This window comes from Akebia trifoliata, chromosome 12 (assembly GCF_017979445.1).
Source record: "Akebia trifoliata isolate Shusen 1 chromosome 12, ASM1797944v1, whole genome shotgun sequence".
Taxonomy (NCBI): Eukaryota; Viridiplantae; Streptophyta; class Magnoliopsida; order Ranunculales; family Lardizabalaceae; genus Akebia; species Akebia trifoliata.
This window is the reverse complement of record NC_141386.1, coordinates 2,046,233-2,060,937: the sequence shown is the minus strand read 5'-3', so window position 1 is coordinate 2,060,937 and position 14,705 is coordinate 2,046,233. Positions and strand designations below refer to the sequence as shown.

Below are 14,705 nucleotides of genomic sequence, written 5' to 3'. Positions count from 1 at the left end.
TTTATAAAAAACAAAAACCAACGAAGTCAACAATAAAAATTGGCTAGCTTGACACTAAAACCCACTTGTTTTCGTTTTTCAAGTTTTTTCAACTAAAATACATAGAAAGATTAACTGAAAACTTGACAGAACAACTTGTATAGATGATTTCAAACAAAAAGAATTATTCTTGGTCGATTTTTCATTTAAAAGTGAAGCAAAATTTTTTGAAAAACCCTTAATTTTTTACATGTATCTTCAAAATACTTGAAAATGACTTCTTCTTTCTTCTCAAATCCTTTACATCGAAATAAAATCTCTGAAATTTGATTAGGATGCAAAAAATCAAAAAAAATTAGATGAAAATAGTGAGTTTGAACGGTTAGGGCACATTTGTCGTTTCAATCATGAGAAATGTGGGGGAGTGAAGCTCAATGACTAATTAGAAAGAAAAGTTTACTAAATGGACTATCAAGATAAGCCCTAAAACTTAGGAATTAATTAGAAAAAAATCACTTTGTGAGAGTCCTTTAAATAATTTTTCCCAAAAAGTTTGATGTTATCTCCTTTAAAATGTCTTGTGCCGTGCTCTTTTGGCCTACCCACCACCACTTATTGTGAGATTTCTTACTTACAGAACAAGACAAGCATCCGTTCCAACATGTAGAACAAAAGGCTTCACTTATATATTTCCTTCATGGTTGGTTTCCATGCAACTTGCAGAATGTTAGAATTTTTTCCTGGAAAGATTCTTCATGACTTGATGAACAAGAAATTCCACTCATGGATGGGTTCTTCAGGACCTACACAATACAACTTTATGAACTCTACTGGGGTCCATTGTAATTTAAAGAAAGTAAATTTAATTTAATGGCATCAAAATCCATATATAATCTTCACAAATATGATATAATTTATAACAATACACCTTGTTAGGATGCATCGCATTCTAATATCCTAATATACAAGTCTTCACTCATGGTTGCATCAGAACCTATGTAATCGGTTTTGCTAATAGAGTAGTGAACTGTGAACTGCAAACTGGTACAAATCGAACCAGTTCGAGGTTTCATTACGTGAAAACTGAAAAATTCGACAGACCAAGACCCATGAATTTTAGAAATTGAACTTCGACAGCTTAGGGTCACCAAATTTTTTTATGTTCCCTATATTCGACAATTTCTCCCATCTTTCATTAATTTGATGGTTTCGACCAGTCGAAAAAAAAAAGTGACAATGAAAATTTTGACACCTTGATATGTCGAATTTTATGAAATTTTCAGATGAATTTTATGGACCATCAAATATGGGCTTTTTTACATTGTGTTTGGTTGGTATTGGGTTTGTCAAAAACAGCGAACCTAACAAATCCCCTTATTTTAATGATTATAGAGATGCCCCCGTGATTTTATTTTAGAAATTCCAAGATTTGATCAATACTAAAGATACCCTTTTGTTTTTAAACTGATGATATATCCCTTGACCCTTGACCTGGGTTTTCTTCTGTGAGACTAACATTAATGACTTAAATATCCTCCATGAACTACTTCTATGAACCAGGCTCGTTCAGAGTGGCGAACCACGAATTGCAAACCCAAATTCGAACCATGTGAACCTACGAATCAGGTAACATAGATCCGAACCAATCCCCAAGTATGGATTTGATGTACACAATAACACAAGCCTTGTTCCAGTGCTAATTGGGATAGTTTATTATGTAGATTTAAGTCCAACCATGGATTGTAGATCTAAAGTTGTGGACAAAAGCCAAACCCAACCCAACATGTACCAAGTATAAGTGGCATTTTGAATAACAAATGACACCCCATTGACAGCTGTCACTACAACATTTTTGGCCTACAGCAGCGTTTTATAACAGCGGATCCGTTTATCCGCCTCTATATATATACATGTTGCAGCGGATATAATTATCTGCCTCGATAGATACCTAAACAAATGCCAACCTCATATATTCAATTCCTATAGCAGCGGACCAGTATGTCCGCCGCTATAAAACCAAATTTTCTTTTATATTAAAGTTCGATCTAGTGAGTTTTGCTTATAAAATTGTTTTTATTTGAATATAGCAGCGGATATGAGAATCCGCCAGTAAAAAATTCAATTTTTTTAATATAAAACGTTATGTTAATGTGTTCTCTTTACCAATGTATTATAAAATTTAATATAGCGGCGGATTTGGATATCCGCCCCTATAGAATGACTATTTTAAATATTTAATGAAAATTGACTATAGCAGCGGATTAATATATCCGCCACTAAAAAAATTAGATTTTTTTTTTTTGAAGTATAAAAAGTTATGTTGATGAGCTCTTTAACAATTTATTTTTTATTGAATATGACAGCGGATTATTAATTCCGCCGCTACAGAATGATTTTTATTGAAAAAAAAAATAATTTATTTTATTGAGAGTGGATATAGCAGCGGATGAATGTATCCGCCGTTAAAAAATTATTTTCTTTTTTTTTAAATTGAGTATAGCAGCGGATAAATTGTTCCGCCACTAAAAAATTAGTTTTTTTAATATAAAAAATTGGATTTATGAATTCATCTGTATTAATTTTTTTTTTTAAAATTAACATAGCAGCGGATGAGGGTATCCGCCACTAAAAAATAGTTATTTTAATTGTTTAGGCTTGCGAATTTTTTTTTTTTAATTTCCTATGAGAGCGGATTGTTTGCTCCGCCGCTATACCATATACTCCAAACGGCCGATCGATTTGGCGCAAAATTTTTGCGGTAATTTTAAAGGACGAAGGTTCAAAACTTCATTTTCGTTCAGCCATTTTCTCTTCTCTTCTTCTCATTCTCTCCATTTCTTTGAAATCCCTAAATCTTAGAGTTTTTTCCCTTTGTTCTTCCGTTTGAGCTCGATTGGAGTTTCAATCGACCCTTCTTCTGTTTAGAGGGTTGGTTCAGCCCTTGATCTCATCGTTATTTGTAGCGCCAGCTTCGTGTAACACCGGCTTCGTGTAGCACCAGCTTCGTGGTCGCTGTCGTGAGGGTTGACGCCGGATTGTACCGCTAGGAGCGAAAGGAGGGACTTGAACCCTCAACCTCAGCTGCCACAAACTCTCCTCAATCTTCAATTTGGATTCGCATCTCAGGTACTCTTTTGATGTTGAACTACGATTGTTCTACTTGTTGTCGGGTTGAAACCCTTGTTTTTTTATGCAAAAATTTGAAATTAACTTCGAGTATGAGATGACTGGGATCTCAGATTGGATGAGAGCTTTATTTCAGATTTCTAAATCAGAAAGAAGAATGATAATAAAACGGTGAACATGTCAAAAGAAATGAAGAGAGGAGAGAGATCACTATAAAGGGTAGAAAATAAGGGTAGATTTGCAGTCTTCATAATCAATGTTCTGATGAAATACATTGGAACATATAAAATTGAAAATTTAATGGGGAAAAAAAAAAAAAACTGTTACTTAATGCATCAGATTCCTACAGAGTCTTGTAACAAACAAAACCATCCAAAACTGATCTGTTTCAAACCAAGAAAAAGACCTTCACACCCTAAATAAAGATTGTGAAGTCCTAGCAAACACTTTATTTCCAGATGCATTTAGGGATATTATAATAGAAACCACCACCGATCATCCAACAAGCCTCCTCTAGTGAGAATCTTTGACCAATTTCTGTAATGAGATCACACAAGTCAGAATAGTTATTGCTGGTTTTTTTTTTTCCCTTGTAATTTACCTATTTCTCTATTGAATGGAATCTTTCTAGAGATCAAACAATCCTGGTTATTCACATTATCTCAATGGAAGATTGGGCATCTACACAGAATAGTCTTATTATTGAATGTAAATATTTTATTTTTTACACTTGTTAGCTCAATGGAAGATTGGGCAATACTTTGGTAGTCCTTTCAATATCTAAGTTGTAGCACAAGCAAAGCTTCTATTACGTTGGGATAAATAGGGGGTAGTGTTAGGGGTAAATTGGGCAAGTGTTCGATGGTATCAAGGAAAACTAGGAAATAACTTGGGCAATTTTTGTGGGGGTTCATCTATGTGGGTTATTGGTGGCTCGATGTTTGAAATTAGGAAGGTTGGGGAAAGTGGACAAGTTTTTGAGGTTCGTTGAGAGATGATGCGGCTTCCAAAAATGGCAAGAGAATGAAGGAATGAGTAAGAGTAGGTGAAAGAAAAAGAAATGAAATTGAGAGTTCAAACGTGTGTGAAATTAGGAGGGGTGCAACCCTTTTTATAGTGCGGAGAACATACCCATCTTGAAGATCAGTCTACTGTTGTGGGGAAATGGGGACAGCTGCTGTTGTGGCTACTGTTGTGTTTGTGTTCAATGAGTATTCTGTGTTTTTCGTAGCAGCTGATACGTCCACCACACTTGTCTTAACCAACTGTTTAAGAAAATCCCAGCCAAGAGGTGGCATATGATTCATAAATATGAGTCGATTATTTGATCTTGGCAATGCATAGTATGGAAGTTGAGTCCTTTGAGAACTATGAACCTATGATTCGTCACATAGTTCTCAAGTGTTGTGTATTATCTTTGTTGTGCATACTACCATTGGATTCAATTGAGTTTTTACATATATAGTTTTTTATCAATCAAGTCTGCTTGCTTAAGAAATACTGAAGATATGTTTGCTACATGTGCCCTCCATTATGAATGCCCAATTGATGAGCCATATCTGATATTGCACACACTTCCCAGACTTGCACTGTCCTATCAATTGCATTAGTAATCTATTAACTTGAACTATTGCTTATGAAATTAAGCCATTTAAGATGGCTTAAAATCAATATGCCACCGTTGGTCCTGCACATTAGTTTTTAGAAAGGAAAAAAAAAAGGTGTAGTTTTAATTTGTATATTTACTATGGGGGGGCGTTCAATGGCCAACTTTTTAGCAAACTTTTTGGCAAAACATTTTTCAAAACATGAGTTAGAGGTTTTGGAATGGGCTGATTTTTTGTGAGGATGATCTCTACAGTGAGGAGATCATCATCACCAAAAATCAGCCCATTCCAAAACTTCTAACCCCATCAAAAACAGTTTACAAAAAATGGACGGTCTACGATTTTTCAACTGGTAAACATGGGTTAGAAGTTTTGGAATGGGCTGATTTTTGGTGAGGATGATCTACTCACCATAGAGATCATCCTCACCAAAAATCAGCCCATTCCAAAACCTCTAACCATGTTTTGAAAAATGTTTTGCCAAAAAGTTTGCTAAAAAGTTTGCCCTTGAACGCTACCCTTTACTATGTTGCTGCTTTGCTTCCATATTCTGTTTGTTATTTCATTTGTTTGTGTGAATGAGGTAGAAACTTACAGTGACTGGTCAATTGTTATGTGGTATGTATAGTGTGGCGTGTCTGTGTGCATAGAAACTACATTACTGATTTGTGATTTGTAAGTAGTATTATTATATTCCAGTTATTACTTCCTTTGGAAACTATAAATAGGGTTGCTTTGAAACATGGTTCAAAATTTTGTGGTTTTTGAAATGTTTTTGTGGGATGTTCTGGTTTTGGCTTGTGAAATAAGAATAAAACCTTCACTCGAGACATTTAATATTTCAAAAGGTTTATTATATTTGGTTGGGACTATTTTGGTTTTTCCTGAGATCGAAATATTTTCCGCAAACATGATTCTAAGACTTGCTTTGAAGGCATGGTTTTAAAATGAGACTGAGTCTTACAGCAAGGTCCCGTTGTGACAATAAGATCTCAGAATAAGGTGTTTCGATTGTTATCAAAGTATTTCAATCTAATCTTAGATGGTACACCTCTTGTCAAGCATGGTTCTGATCTCATCCCCATGATGTTTTAATTTCGATATATGTAGACTGTTTTTAGTGATAATCAGTTTGCTTTTACTTATCACATCTCAATTTCTTCAATATCAAGTAATCAGTCCCATCTTCTGTTGTTCCATAGCTCACGATTGTCACTGCATGATCTAGGTGTTTGCTACAAGGTCCAGTGAATATACTCTGTGATCATAGTCAATTAAATTCAAAGACAAATACCACTCCCCTAGTAAGCTTTTTCGATATGGGTCTCGAAATGAACTCTATATATGAGTTCATTGCGTTCTTCTCGAGCTCAATTTTAACATTGTTTAGATAAACGGGCTGGGATTGGTCTTTTTAATGATCCAACCTTAAGCCTGAATGTGTTAACCCAAGTTATATATTTGGCCCCAGATTATTCCTTAAGGGATATGAAACATCCCAATTAGAAAATATCGATTTTAGCAAAATTACCAGCTTGAAAACCCAGGGGTGTATCAAACAAAAGGATTTGGGGTCCTTGCACTATTGATGAGGGCCACCATTTATGTGTGTATCTGTCTGTTTCTTTCTTGAAACTCTAGTGCTTTATTTTAGAGTGCCTAAGTTAGTCTTTTTTTCATTATTTTTTTACCTTTTTTCCAATCAAGACCCATACATTGCTTAGAACAAAACAATGGTCAAAAAGTCCATCATCTTTAATTAGAGATTTTGGTATTGTGGTTTGTGCTTTAGAACCAAAAGTATAATCCAAAGCTGCTTTCTTTCCATTTTTCTCAGAGCATCTTCACTAAAAAACAGAATTAGCTTTGCAGATTTTTAAGTTCTCTCCACCACACAAAGTGATTGATTATGAGGGATGTATTGCACACTAGAAAACTATTATTACACACTTATATTCAATTTGGGGGTTAGGGAAGAGTGAAATTAAACATGAAAGCTAGAGGTCTAAAAGAGGTACACAAGGAGAATCAAGAAATGTTTGTTGTGCCTTGTATTCTGTTGGTGGTTATCGAACTGTATGTGTAGTGTTTTATGTAAGTGAGTTCCAATAATTACTGATTAGTATTTTGATTTTAGAGTTCTGTTGTTCGTTACTCATTACTAAAATCCTTCTCTACTTAGAATTATCAGATTTTAAAATTCTTATAGCTTCCATTAGAGCACTTATTCATGAATGGATAGCTAACTTAATTTGTATGTATCTCTGGAGCATTCATGTCATGTTTGAGAGTTTGTAGTCATAAATTTTCATTGTAGGCCCATTAGCTTGTCTAATCATTTCTAAAATTTTCTCGCAGGCTTTTCTGTGAAGCCAATAGATTGATTTCTTGTGAACATTGGCTGCACTAACTTGTCTCTCAGTCTTATTTGCAAAAAGGAAAGCGAAATTCCCAATTTATAAGAGATCACTGGCAGTTCAAGTTGAGTATAGGTATTATTTTTATTTTCCATTTTTTCTATTGCAGGTTGTACCAGTGATCTCTTGTCTACAAATTGAATTTTGTTGTGGTATAGGTGGGAAATGGGGAAGCAATTGAAGTTGGGGAGTTATTTGAACTTTGAAAGATGTCTATTGGTATTATGTTATGGGTTTTGTCACCTAATAGTAATTCAAAATAAGGCTCACATTACATTTGCCAATTTCACAGATTGACACAAATACCATTGGCATTAGTTCTACTTCATATAACATTAGTGATTGGTTTCAAAAGTAACAGATTAGGTAAGACTTTGTAGGTAACTGTTATAGAAGTTCAATAGTTGAAATGAAATGTAGCAGTTTTGCCAAGCATATAACATTAGTGATTGGTTTCTAGGTAACCTTGTACAGATAACGGAAGTCATAACCATATTTGTATTCACAAGCATCAAACTAAGAACTTACAAAAGCATAACAATGGCTTTGAGTAGAAAAAATGTCCTAACCTTTAGATGCAAGGTGACCCTTCCATCACTTGAGTCTGACAAAGGATATGCTTCAATGTAGCATAGATCACTGTCTCCATTGACATTCTCTTGTTTATTATTCATTTGAACTATCACATTTTCTTGAATGCCTTAATTTATAATTTTGATTTTCCTCAACATCTGTATCACTAATATGCTCGATCTATTAACATGAGTCTCATTATCAAAGAACAAAATGCAACTTCAGCTTCATACCTGTATCAACTAATATCCTCTGGTGCCCACTGTGGGATGCTCTCCATTATAGCCACTCTTCACGTACTAGAAGCCTACATTACAAATTCCATCCAAACCCACTGAACTTCAATGGATTGATAATGCTGGGAAGGTAGGAATGAAAATGGGTAACATAAAAGGGACTGCAAGACCTTCATTGGGAAATAAAATATTCTTTAATTTATTAATTAGGTTCTACAAATGACCATAACACCCGTGTCCAAAGTCACATGTTCATTTTCTCAGGTAAAATATCACTGCAATACTACTACTATTTTAGACCCTAGAACAGAAAATAAATCCTGATCAAGATGACAGATGGTGAATCACCATTAGCTCCACACCAAGGCCTGTAACCAGTGTATATGTATTCAAGCCATGCCTCCACTTGTTGCTGTACGTATTATTTGAAATAAAGCTGAAATAGAACAAAGAAAGTAATTAGTAAAACCAGAGGTACTAAGTAGGCAACACCTAGTGGTTGTCACTTAGTTTCTTACCAGCACAGTAGGTTGTATAGACATCTGTTTTTTTTTTTTTCTTCAAAAAATAGTATTAGTACTACATCATAGCTATCATTCACCTCTCTATCAATCATTAAATGCAATGTGAATCAAATGTGTATTGTAACAAGAAAAATCAGTAAAGAACATGACATATGTACCTAATCATCCAATATGTTAGCTCTATATATATATATTGTAACTCAATGTCAGAAAAGTGTGATAGATTGTGGATATGTATTCAAAGTCCATGTCCATGAAGACAAAAACTTGCACTTAAGGTGCTCTTAAAGTCCATGATAGGTTATGCTTGTGCCATTCGCTTTTAAAGTGCTCCCGATATTGCTTGGCGTCCCTCACAGTTGCATTACATGTAATGCACTTGTTCTGCTTGACCTCTCCAGCATTTTCATTTACTGTTGTAGAGATGATGACTTGTTTCTGTATTTTCTCACTTAATCGGATTATGGAATCAATGGTGTCATCCTTGGAATGGCATGATGGAATGTCTTCATGGTCATCATAGTGATCAACACAGGTATCACCCTCAAAATGCACCAATACAGCAAGTATTTCCAACTTCCCTTGCAAATTCCTCACCAAGACATCACACTCCCTATAAAAACTAGGTTCCATTTCACAAACCTACACAATTAAGAATAAAAAGCGGTTTCTTTGGATGTGTTGTTGGGTGGTGTTGATATTCTTAGGTGTGTTAGGTCTCTTTGTAACTTGGAGGTTAGTGATTGATTTGTCTTGTGATTTATGAGATTGTGTTCTTTTATTATGTCTTCATCATGCAATTGTTTTCACTCTTGTTGCAATTTATCACTCGGGTCGATTTATTTTGAACTTTAGGAATCCATTTTGAACAATTTTTCCCGCGCATGTAAGATTGGGTACTTCTTATTTGCCAAGATTACTCTGGAAATACAGGAAAAATGATTCATTAATTACTAATTAGATACCCAATTGGGTTAGTTAACGCATTACTAAAGTGAAGCATCCATGAATTGTTTGAAGGGATTTATCAGATGCTCACTCCTAAGTCATTGTTAAAAGAAATTTTTTCATGTGTGGAGGTCATACAGGGCCTATTATATTATATCCAAATTTTTTCAACACTACTTCCTTTGGCATCAAGTTTCTGCTGTTACACTTTCCACATTGTTGGGTCTCATAATAATTATTAGAATGGTGCAACCCATTTTTCAGATTTAATGAGACGTGCTCTTACAAATTCAAGTAGGACTGAAAAAATGAAATAGAATATCCACTTAATTGCCTATAGCCACGTTTTCTGTTAAGAATGTTCATATCCACTCTTAATACCTAAATCCATGGCCTTTTTGATTTTCTTTAATACGAGGAACTACTAATAAAATCATGCATAAACTATTGAACCATTTTTTCATTCATATATTATCATATTGGTACCAATTTCAGTATTCAATTTCCTGTGTAGGTTCGTCGTGTGCAGATTTCATGGAGACACTTGACAATCTGAAGGCAAGAAACTCAATTTCAGCAACCACAGCAATGCTGCATCTATGACAACCAAATGGGAGAAGGTTGGGTCTGGAGTGGGAAGCCTGAGTGCTCCACTCCCAATGCCATCATCTTCAAAAATAACACAACTGGGACTAGGCTGAGGTCCTATCAGTTGCTCTGGTCAGTACACTCCTGATGGTGATCAAAATGCCATCATATTTGGAACAAATTTAATATCGTTGTGCTTTTGCTTCGTTGATTATTCAAATTTCTGTTTAGTGGTGAGAGAGGAAATTACTGATTATGCCTCCTCAACTTCACAGGTAATTTGAAAGATGTGAGAAAATCGCAACCACCTCAAGTAATGGAACCTCTAGAGTCAAAACATGGTTAAGTGTGCTATGTGGACAAAAGAAAAAATTGCATGCGTAAGCCAATTTTTTTCGATAGTGACAAGGATTTGCATATCTTGCACTAAAATTTTCTCTTGTTCATCCATTTACCTACATTTTCATTAGCGTGTGCAATTGGCAAGTCTTTCGTTAGTTGGTCATACTAGAGATAAGAGAATATTTCAACTGCAATAACTGTCCATGAGTAGGTACATATCACCATGAACCAAAGTAGAAACCTTTTTGTACATGTTAGAATCAAATACAGTGAGAGATAAATTGGGACATTCTGGGAATATGTAAAATTGGGCATACTATTATGCCCATTCCTACTCCATCATTATCTATCAACTCTTAGTGCCTAATGACTTCTAGTCTTAGGTAAAACTCTTAAATAACTTGTGCTCAAGTTAAGAGTATGGCATAGAGAAATCTCATGAGAGTTGAACGACGAAACAGGATTCATGTTGCATACAACAACCATCTGATATGTTAATGTTTTCTTTCATATTACATGTTTTGGACTAGATTGCCATTACTACCAAAGGTCAGAGTGGTACCCACGATTAAGTAGCCTCCCAAACCCATCGCATGAGTGATTCAGAACAAGGGGTACCCATACGTAATGCGAGGGTGTAGGCATTTGGGGTAATGTTATAGAAGCAAAGTGTGAAGGGAGAGTTGAAAACATCTAAAACTCAATAGTTTCCATCTTACTCTATGATGTATTCTCTGAATATGCCTTGATTGATAAATTTGAATGTCTTGGAAGGAGGAACAGTGGCTTGAGAAACAGAGGAAAGGATGAAGAGGAAAAGGAATATGAAGGAAAATGTGAGTGAAAGTGAAGAAGACATTGTTGGATGGCTATGTATTATCTCGCCTCCAGCAATTTATTAATAAAGGATCAAGTCAGAACATTAAGTTTGAACCTGGATAATGGGTCTCTTTCTATGGCTTGTTATTGTAATAAAGAGCCAATATTAGACTTTGACCACAACTCTTCATTATTTATTTATTTAGATTTTAAATCATTATAATCTGACTATTCCACGTGGCAAACTCAATCGACTACTCTGACATGACAAGTTCAAAATCGTAGATCTACTCTCCTCGGCATTCACAACTGTACTTTCCCATAAAAAAATGTATCTAGAGGGAACCATGTATCCTAAGGAGCACAGATCTATGCTGCCCCTACTTGTCACGTAGTCGATGGAGTATACCCATGAGATAGTCAGGTATCACGACTCTTTAGATTTTATAAGCAGACTTCAACTTTTAGTTAAAAACTATACCCTTCAATTATTTTCTAAATACGTGTACATGAGCAATGGCAGTCTTGCTTCTCATTTATATAGTAAGTACAGATAGCTCCTTCTTCTTCTTCTTCTTCATATGGATTTTATATGTTTATTTATTGTTGTTAATTTATCATGTTGGCAGGTCAAGCATCTTTGATGCAAAGGCTGGAATTGCTCTGAATGAGAAGTTCGTGAAACTCGTGTCTTGGTATGATAATGAATGGGGTTACAGGTAATTTCACTCTCTAAATGCTTGTATTAATTATCCCTCTCATGAGTTTTTTTGCTCTTGCTGCTGAAGTTACTGTGGTGCCACCTTCACAATTAATGGCTCTGATTGGTCAGGCTTTGAAATGGCAACAGCACCAAGGTAGTAATCTCTTTGAGTTGTTCGATTTGTGGGTTAAAAAATTGCATTTTCATTCATCTTGATGAACCATGGTGCTATGGAACGCAGTTTGATTTGTTTCGAGGGACAGCTGCAATGAAACAAGATGAAGATGATATGTATCTAACTACTCTTGGGTACACAATCAAGGTATATATTTTCTTATTAACACATTCAATGCCATCTATTCTAAAAGTGCAAAATTTATGCAACCATTATGTGTATGGGGTGTTATTTAATTTAGAAAGTGGTGCTTGGCTGCGTGTTACTGTGTTTCACTGTTGCTTCTAATCAAAGGATAACTTTCTGTTTTTGTTTTTTCGAGTTGTATAAAAAAACATAGAAGTGTAAAGAAGGCACACATGCTGGTTGTTCGGTTATACATTTGACACTTCTCAATTTAACCATTTTGTTTCAGTCTTTAATTTTTTCTCCACTACGACATGACCCTAATTATATAAGCTTAAACATATTTCAACCATTTCTTAATGTTGGCTTTATATCCCTAATGCACTAACCATAGCTCTAATCCCATCAGCTCATGTTATTAACTTTTTATTTTTTGCTCAATTTTTGCAAATTTATCTCATCAGCTCATGTTATTATATCCCTAATGCACTAACCTAGTCCCCTGTTTTACTGTAGTGTCTGAATCATTTAACACAATTGAATACCAAAATGAGGAAATAATAGAGTTTTTTTTTTCTTGAAGTATTCTTGAGCTAACAATCTAAATTGCACACAGAAATTGTCATGCAGAGTTGTTGCATCTAAAAAGGTTGTACTTCGGGCTTTGAAACTATTGGCCTTTGGTCTTTTGCTTCAAGGTGATGTATTTCATTATTTTCCTTACTGTATAATTCAATATGCGTTTGGTTTTCCTCATTTTTTTATGCTTTCAAAGTGCATTAGCATGCATATTTTTTGTTCTCAGTTGGTACACAAAAAAGAAAGGAAGCTTGTAGAGAAGTGTTTGAAAATAGTTAATTTTTTTCTAACTCTAGTCAAACATATTAGCAGGAGGCATGTAAAACCCATGTGATATGCTTAAGTCGAGAAATTGCCCTTTAAGAAATGCGACAATCACTTTTTCTATTGCGTTGATAGTAAAATACATGAAATTATTAAGAGTATCGTAGTAAATTTACATATAAATCTCAGATATAAGAATAGTTAAATAATGGAGCCAATGGAAGCATTGTTGAGTTTGGGTTAAAAGTTAAATCTTTTCAAAATCTCGGGAAAAAAACAATTATGAAAAGAATACCAATTCAGTGTTTGAAAAGAGAAAGGAAAAAAATGCAGGAGGCACTTCTATTTTTTCTTGTGGGCATCTTCCCTTTATAACAATTTTTGGGGGATAGAAAGGGAGAATACTCAGAAGAGGAGATCGACTCATCTCTTTGAAGTTCAGGAACAAGAATGTATTCTTAAAAGACATAAATACCCCTTTGGAGATTAAGTGAAAGAATTATTTTATAGGTTTATTTGAAGATTTTGGCAAAAAATTTGTATATATATCTAAGCAGCCCTGTTCTTTACAAGTAGTAGATATTAAATTAAACTTTAGCAACTCTCTGATGAATGCCTGCAGCAGTGTAGGAAAATATTCGATCTTATTTCTAATTTGTGTATTTTCCTTCTATTCAGGAGGTTATTTTCATGGACTCTATGATCTAACTTATGGAGTTGATATCGAACACATTAGATGGACGGGTATACTGCAGGTATTTTTTTTCCCACTCCATATGCTACAATTTAGGTCATGGGATATATTAGCATGGCTAGCTGTTTTTTTTTTTTTCCAAGTTGGAATTCTGAATTGTTTGAATCTGGTGAGAGTCCAATAGAAACAATATGTTTTCTCTGGATGAATCCATGCCAGAAATCAATGTTAAGTACAAGTACTGATAACTTGCAGCATTTTTTACCTTCGATTCATGGAGACTAGCCATGGAAATACTAATACTCTTCTTTATCCCTTTGTTAGAACACTAGTGTTATGTGATCTATAATCACAGAAATGGCCATTAAACGGTGTTCACATTTGAGTTGGTTTCAGTTTGTGTAAGCTTATTTGTGTCTGAAAATTTTGATTAACAAAGACATGCTTCTTCGTAGAGAATTGCAATCGCTTATCTGTTTGCTGCACTATGTGAGATTTGCTTCAAGAATGATGATGTCGTCCATATAGAGATATCCTTGTTGAGAAAGTATCGGTTCCAGTAGTGATGATGCGTCATCAGGTCTATTAATTGGGTGTCCTTATTGTGGATTATATTACTTACTAATTCTATTGATAAAGGAGAAAAAACAGATCTTTATTAATATTCAGGAAAAAATATTTATTTTTTTTAAATTTAAAAATTTACCTATTGTGGCGGATCTGAATATCCGCCGCTATATAATGTATATTCTGATAATTGAAAAATGACCTATTGTGGCGGATCTGAATATCCGCCGTTATACAATATATTTTATTAATTAAAAGATGAACCTATTGCAGCGGATATGAAAGTCCGCCGCTATAAATTGATTATTCTATTAATTTAAAAATTGATCTATTGCAGCGGATTATAATATCCGCCGTTATATGGTCAATATTATATTAATTTTAAAAATCGATCTATTAAGGCGGATATAAATATCCGCCGCTACAGATAGTACATTT

At 34.6% G+C, this 14,705-nt stretch overlaps 1 protein-coding gene across 19 annotated transcripts; it reads left to right on the top strand.

The window, feature by feature from the left end:
* Positions 1 to 2,702: 2,702 nt before the first annotated feature.
* On the top strand, positions 2,703 to 14,313 carry LOC147388548 (uncharacterized). Of its 19 annotated transcripts, none has more exons than XM_086419294.1 (10): positions 2,703 to 3,105; positions 7,071 to 7,204; positions 9,925 to 10,130; positions 10,274 to 10,378; positions 11,789 to 11,854; positions 11,948 to 12,016; positions 12,104 to 12,184; positions 12,780 to 12,861; positions 13,685 to 13,761; positions 14,156 to 14,313. In XM_086419294.1, exons 7-10 carry the CDS (start codon positions 12,131 to 12,133, stop codon positions 14,261 to 14,263), a joined length of 321 nt encoding a protein of 106 aa, XP_086275420.1. In that variant the 5' UTR covers positions 2,703 to 3,105; positions 7,071 to 7,204; positions 9,925 to 10,130; positions 10,274 to 10,378; positions 11,789 to 11,854; positions 11,948 to 12,016; positions 12,104 to 12,130; the 3' UTR covers positions 14,264 to 14,313. The 19 variants fall into 19 exon arrangements, 16 of the variants coding, with proteins under 16 accessions (XP_086275420.1, XP_086275418.1, XP_086275416.1 ...); XM_086419292.1 differs by having other exon boundaries at positions 11,789 to 11,878; XM_086419290.1 differs by having other exon boundaries at positions 10,274 to 11,176.
* Positions 14,314 to 14,705: the final 392 nt, after the last annotated feature.

Coding starts and splice junctions, on each gene's coding strand:
- LOC147388548 (XM_086419300.1), top strand. CDS start 12,131: ATGAAACAAGATGAAGATGATATGTATCTAACTACTCTTGGGTACACA. Junction 12,185..12,779: donor CTCTTGGGTACACAATCAAG/GTATATATTTTC, acceptor AATTGCACACAG/AAATTGTCATGCAGAGTTGT. Junction 13,762..14,155: donor GATGGACGGGTATACTGCAG/GTATTTTTTTTC, acceptor GCTTCTTCGTAG/AGAATTGCAATCGCTTATCT.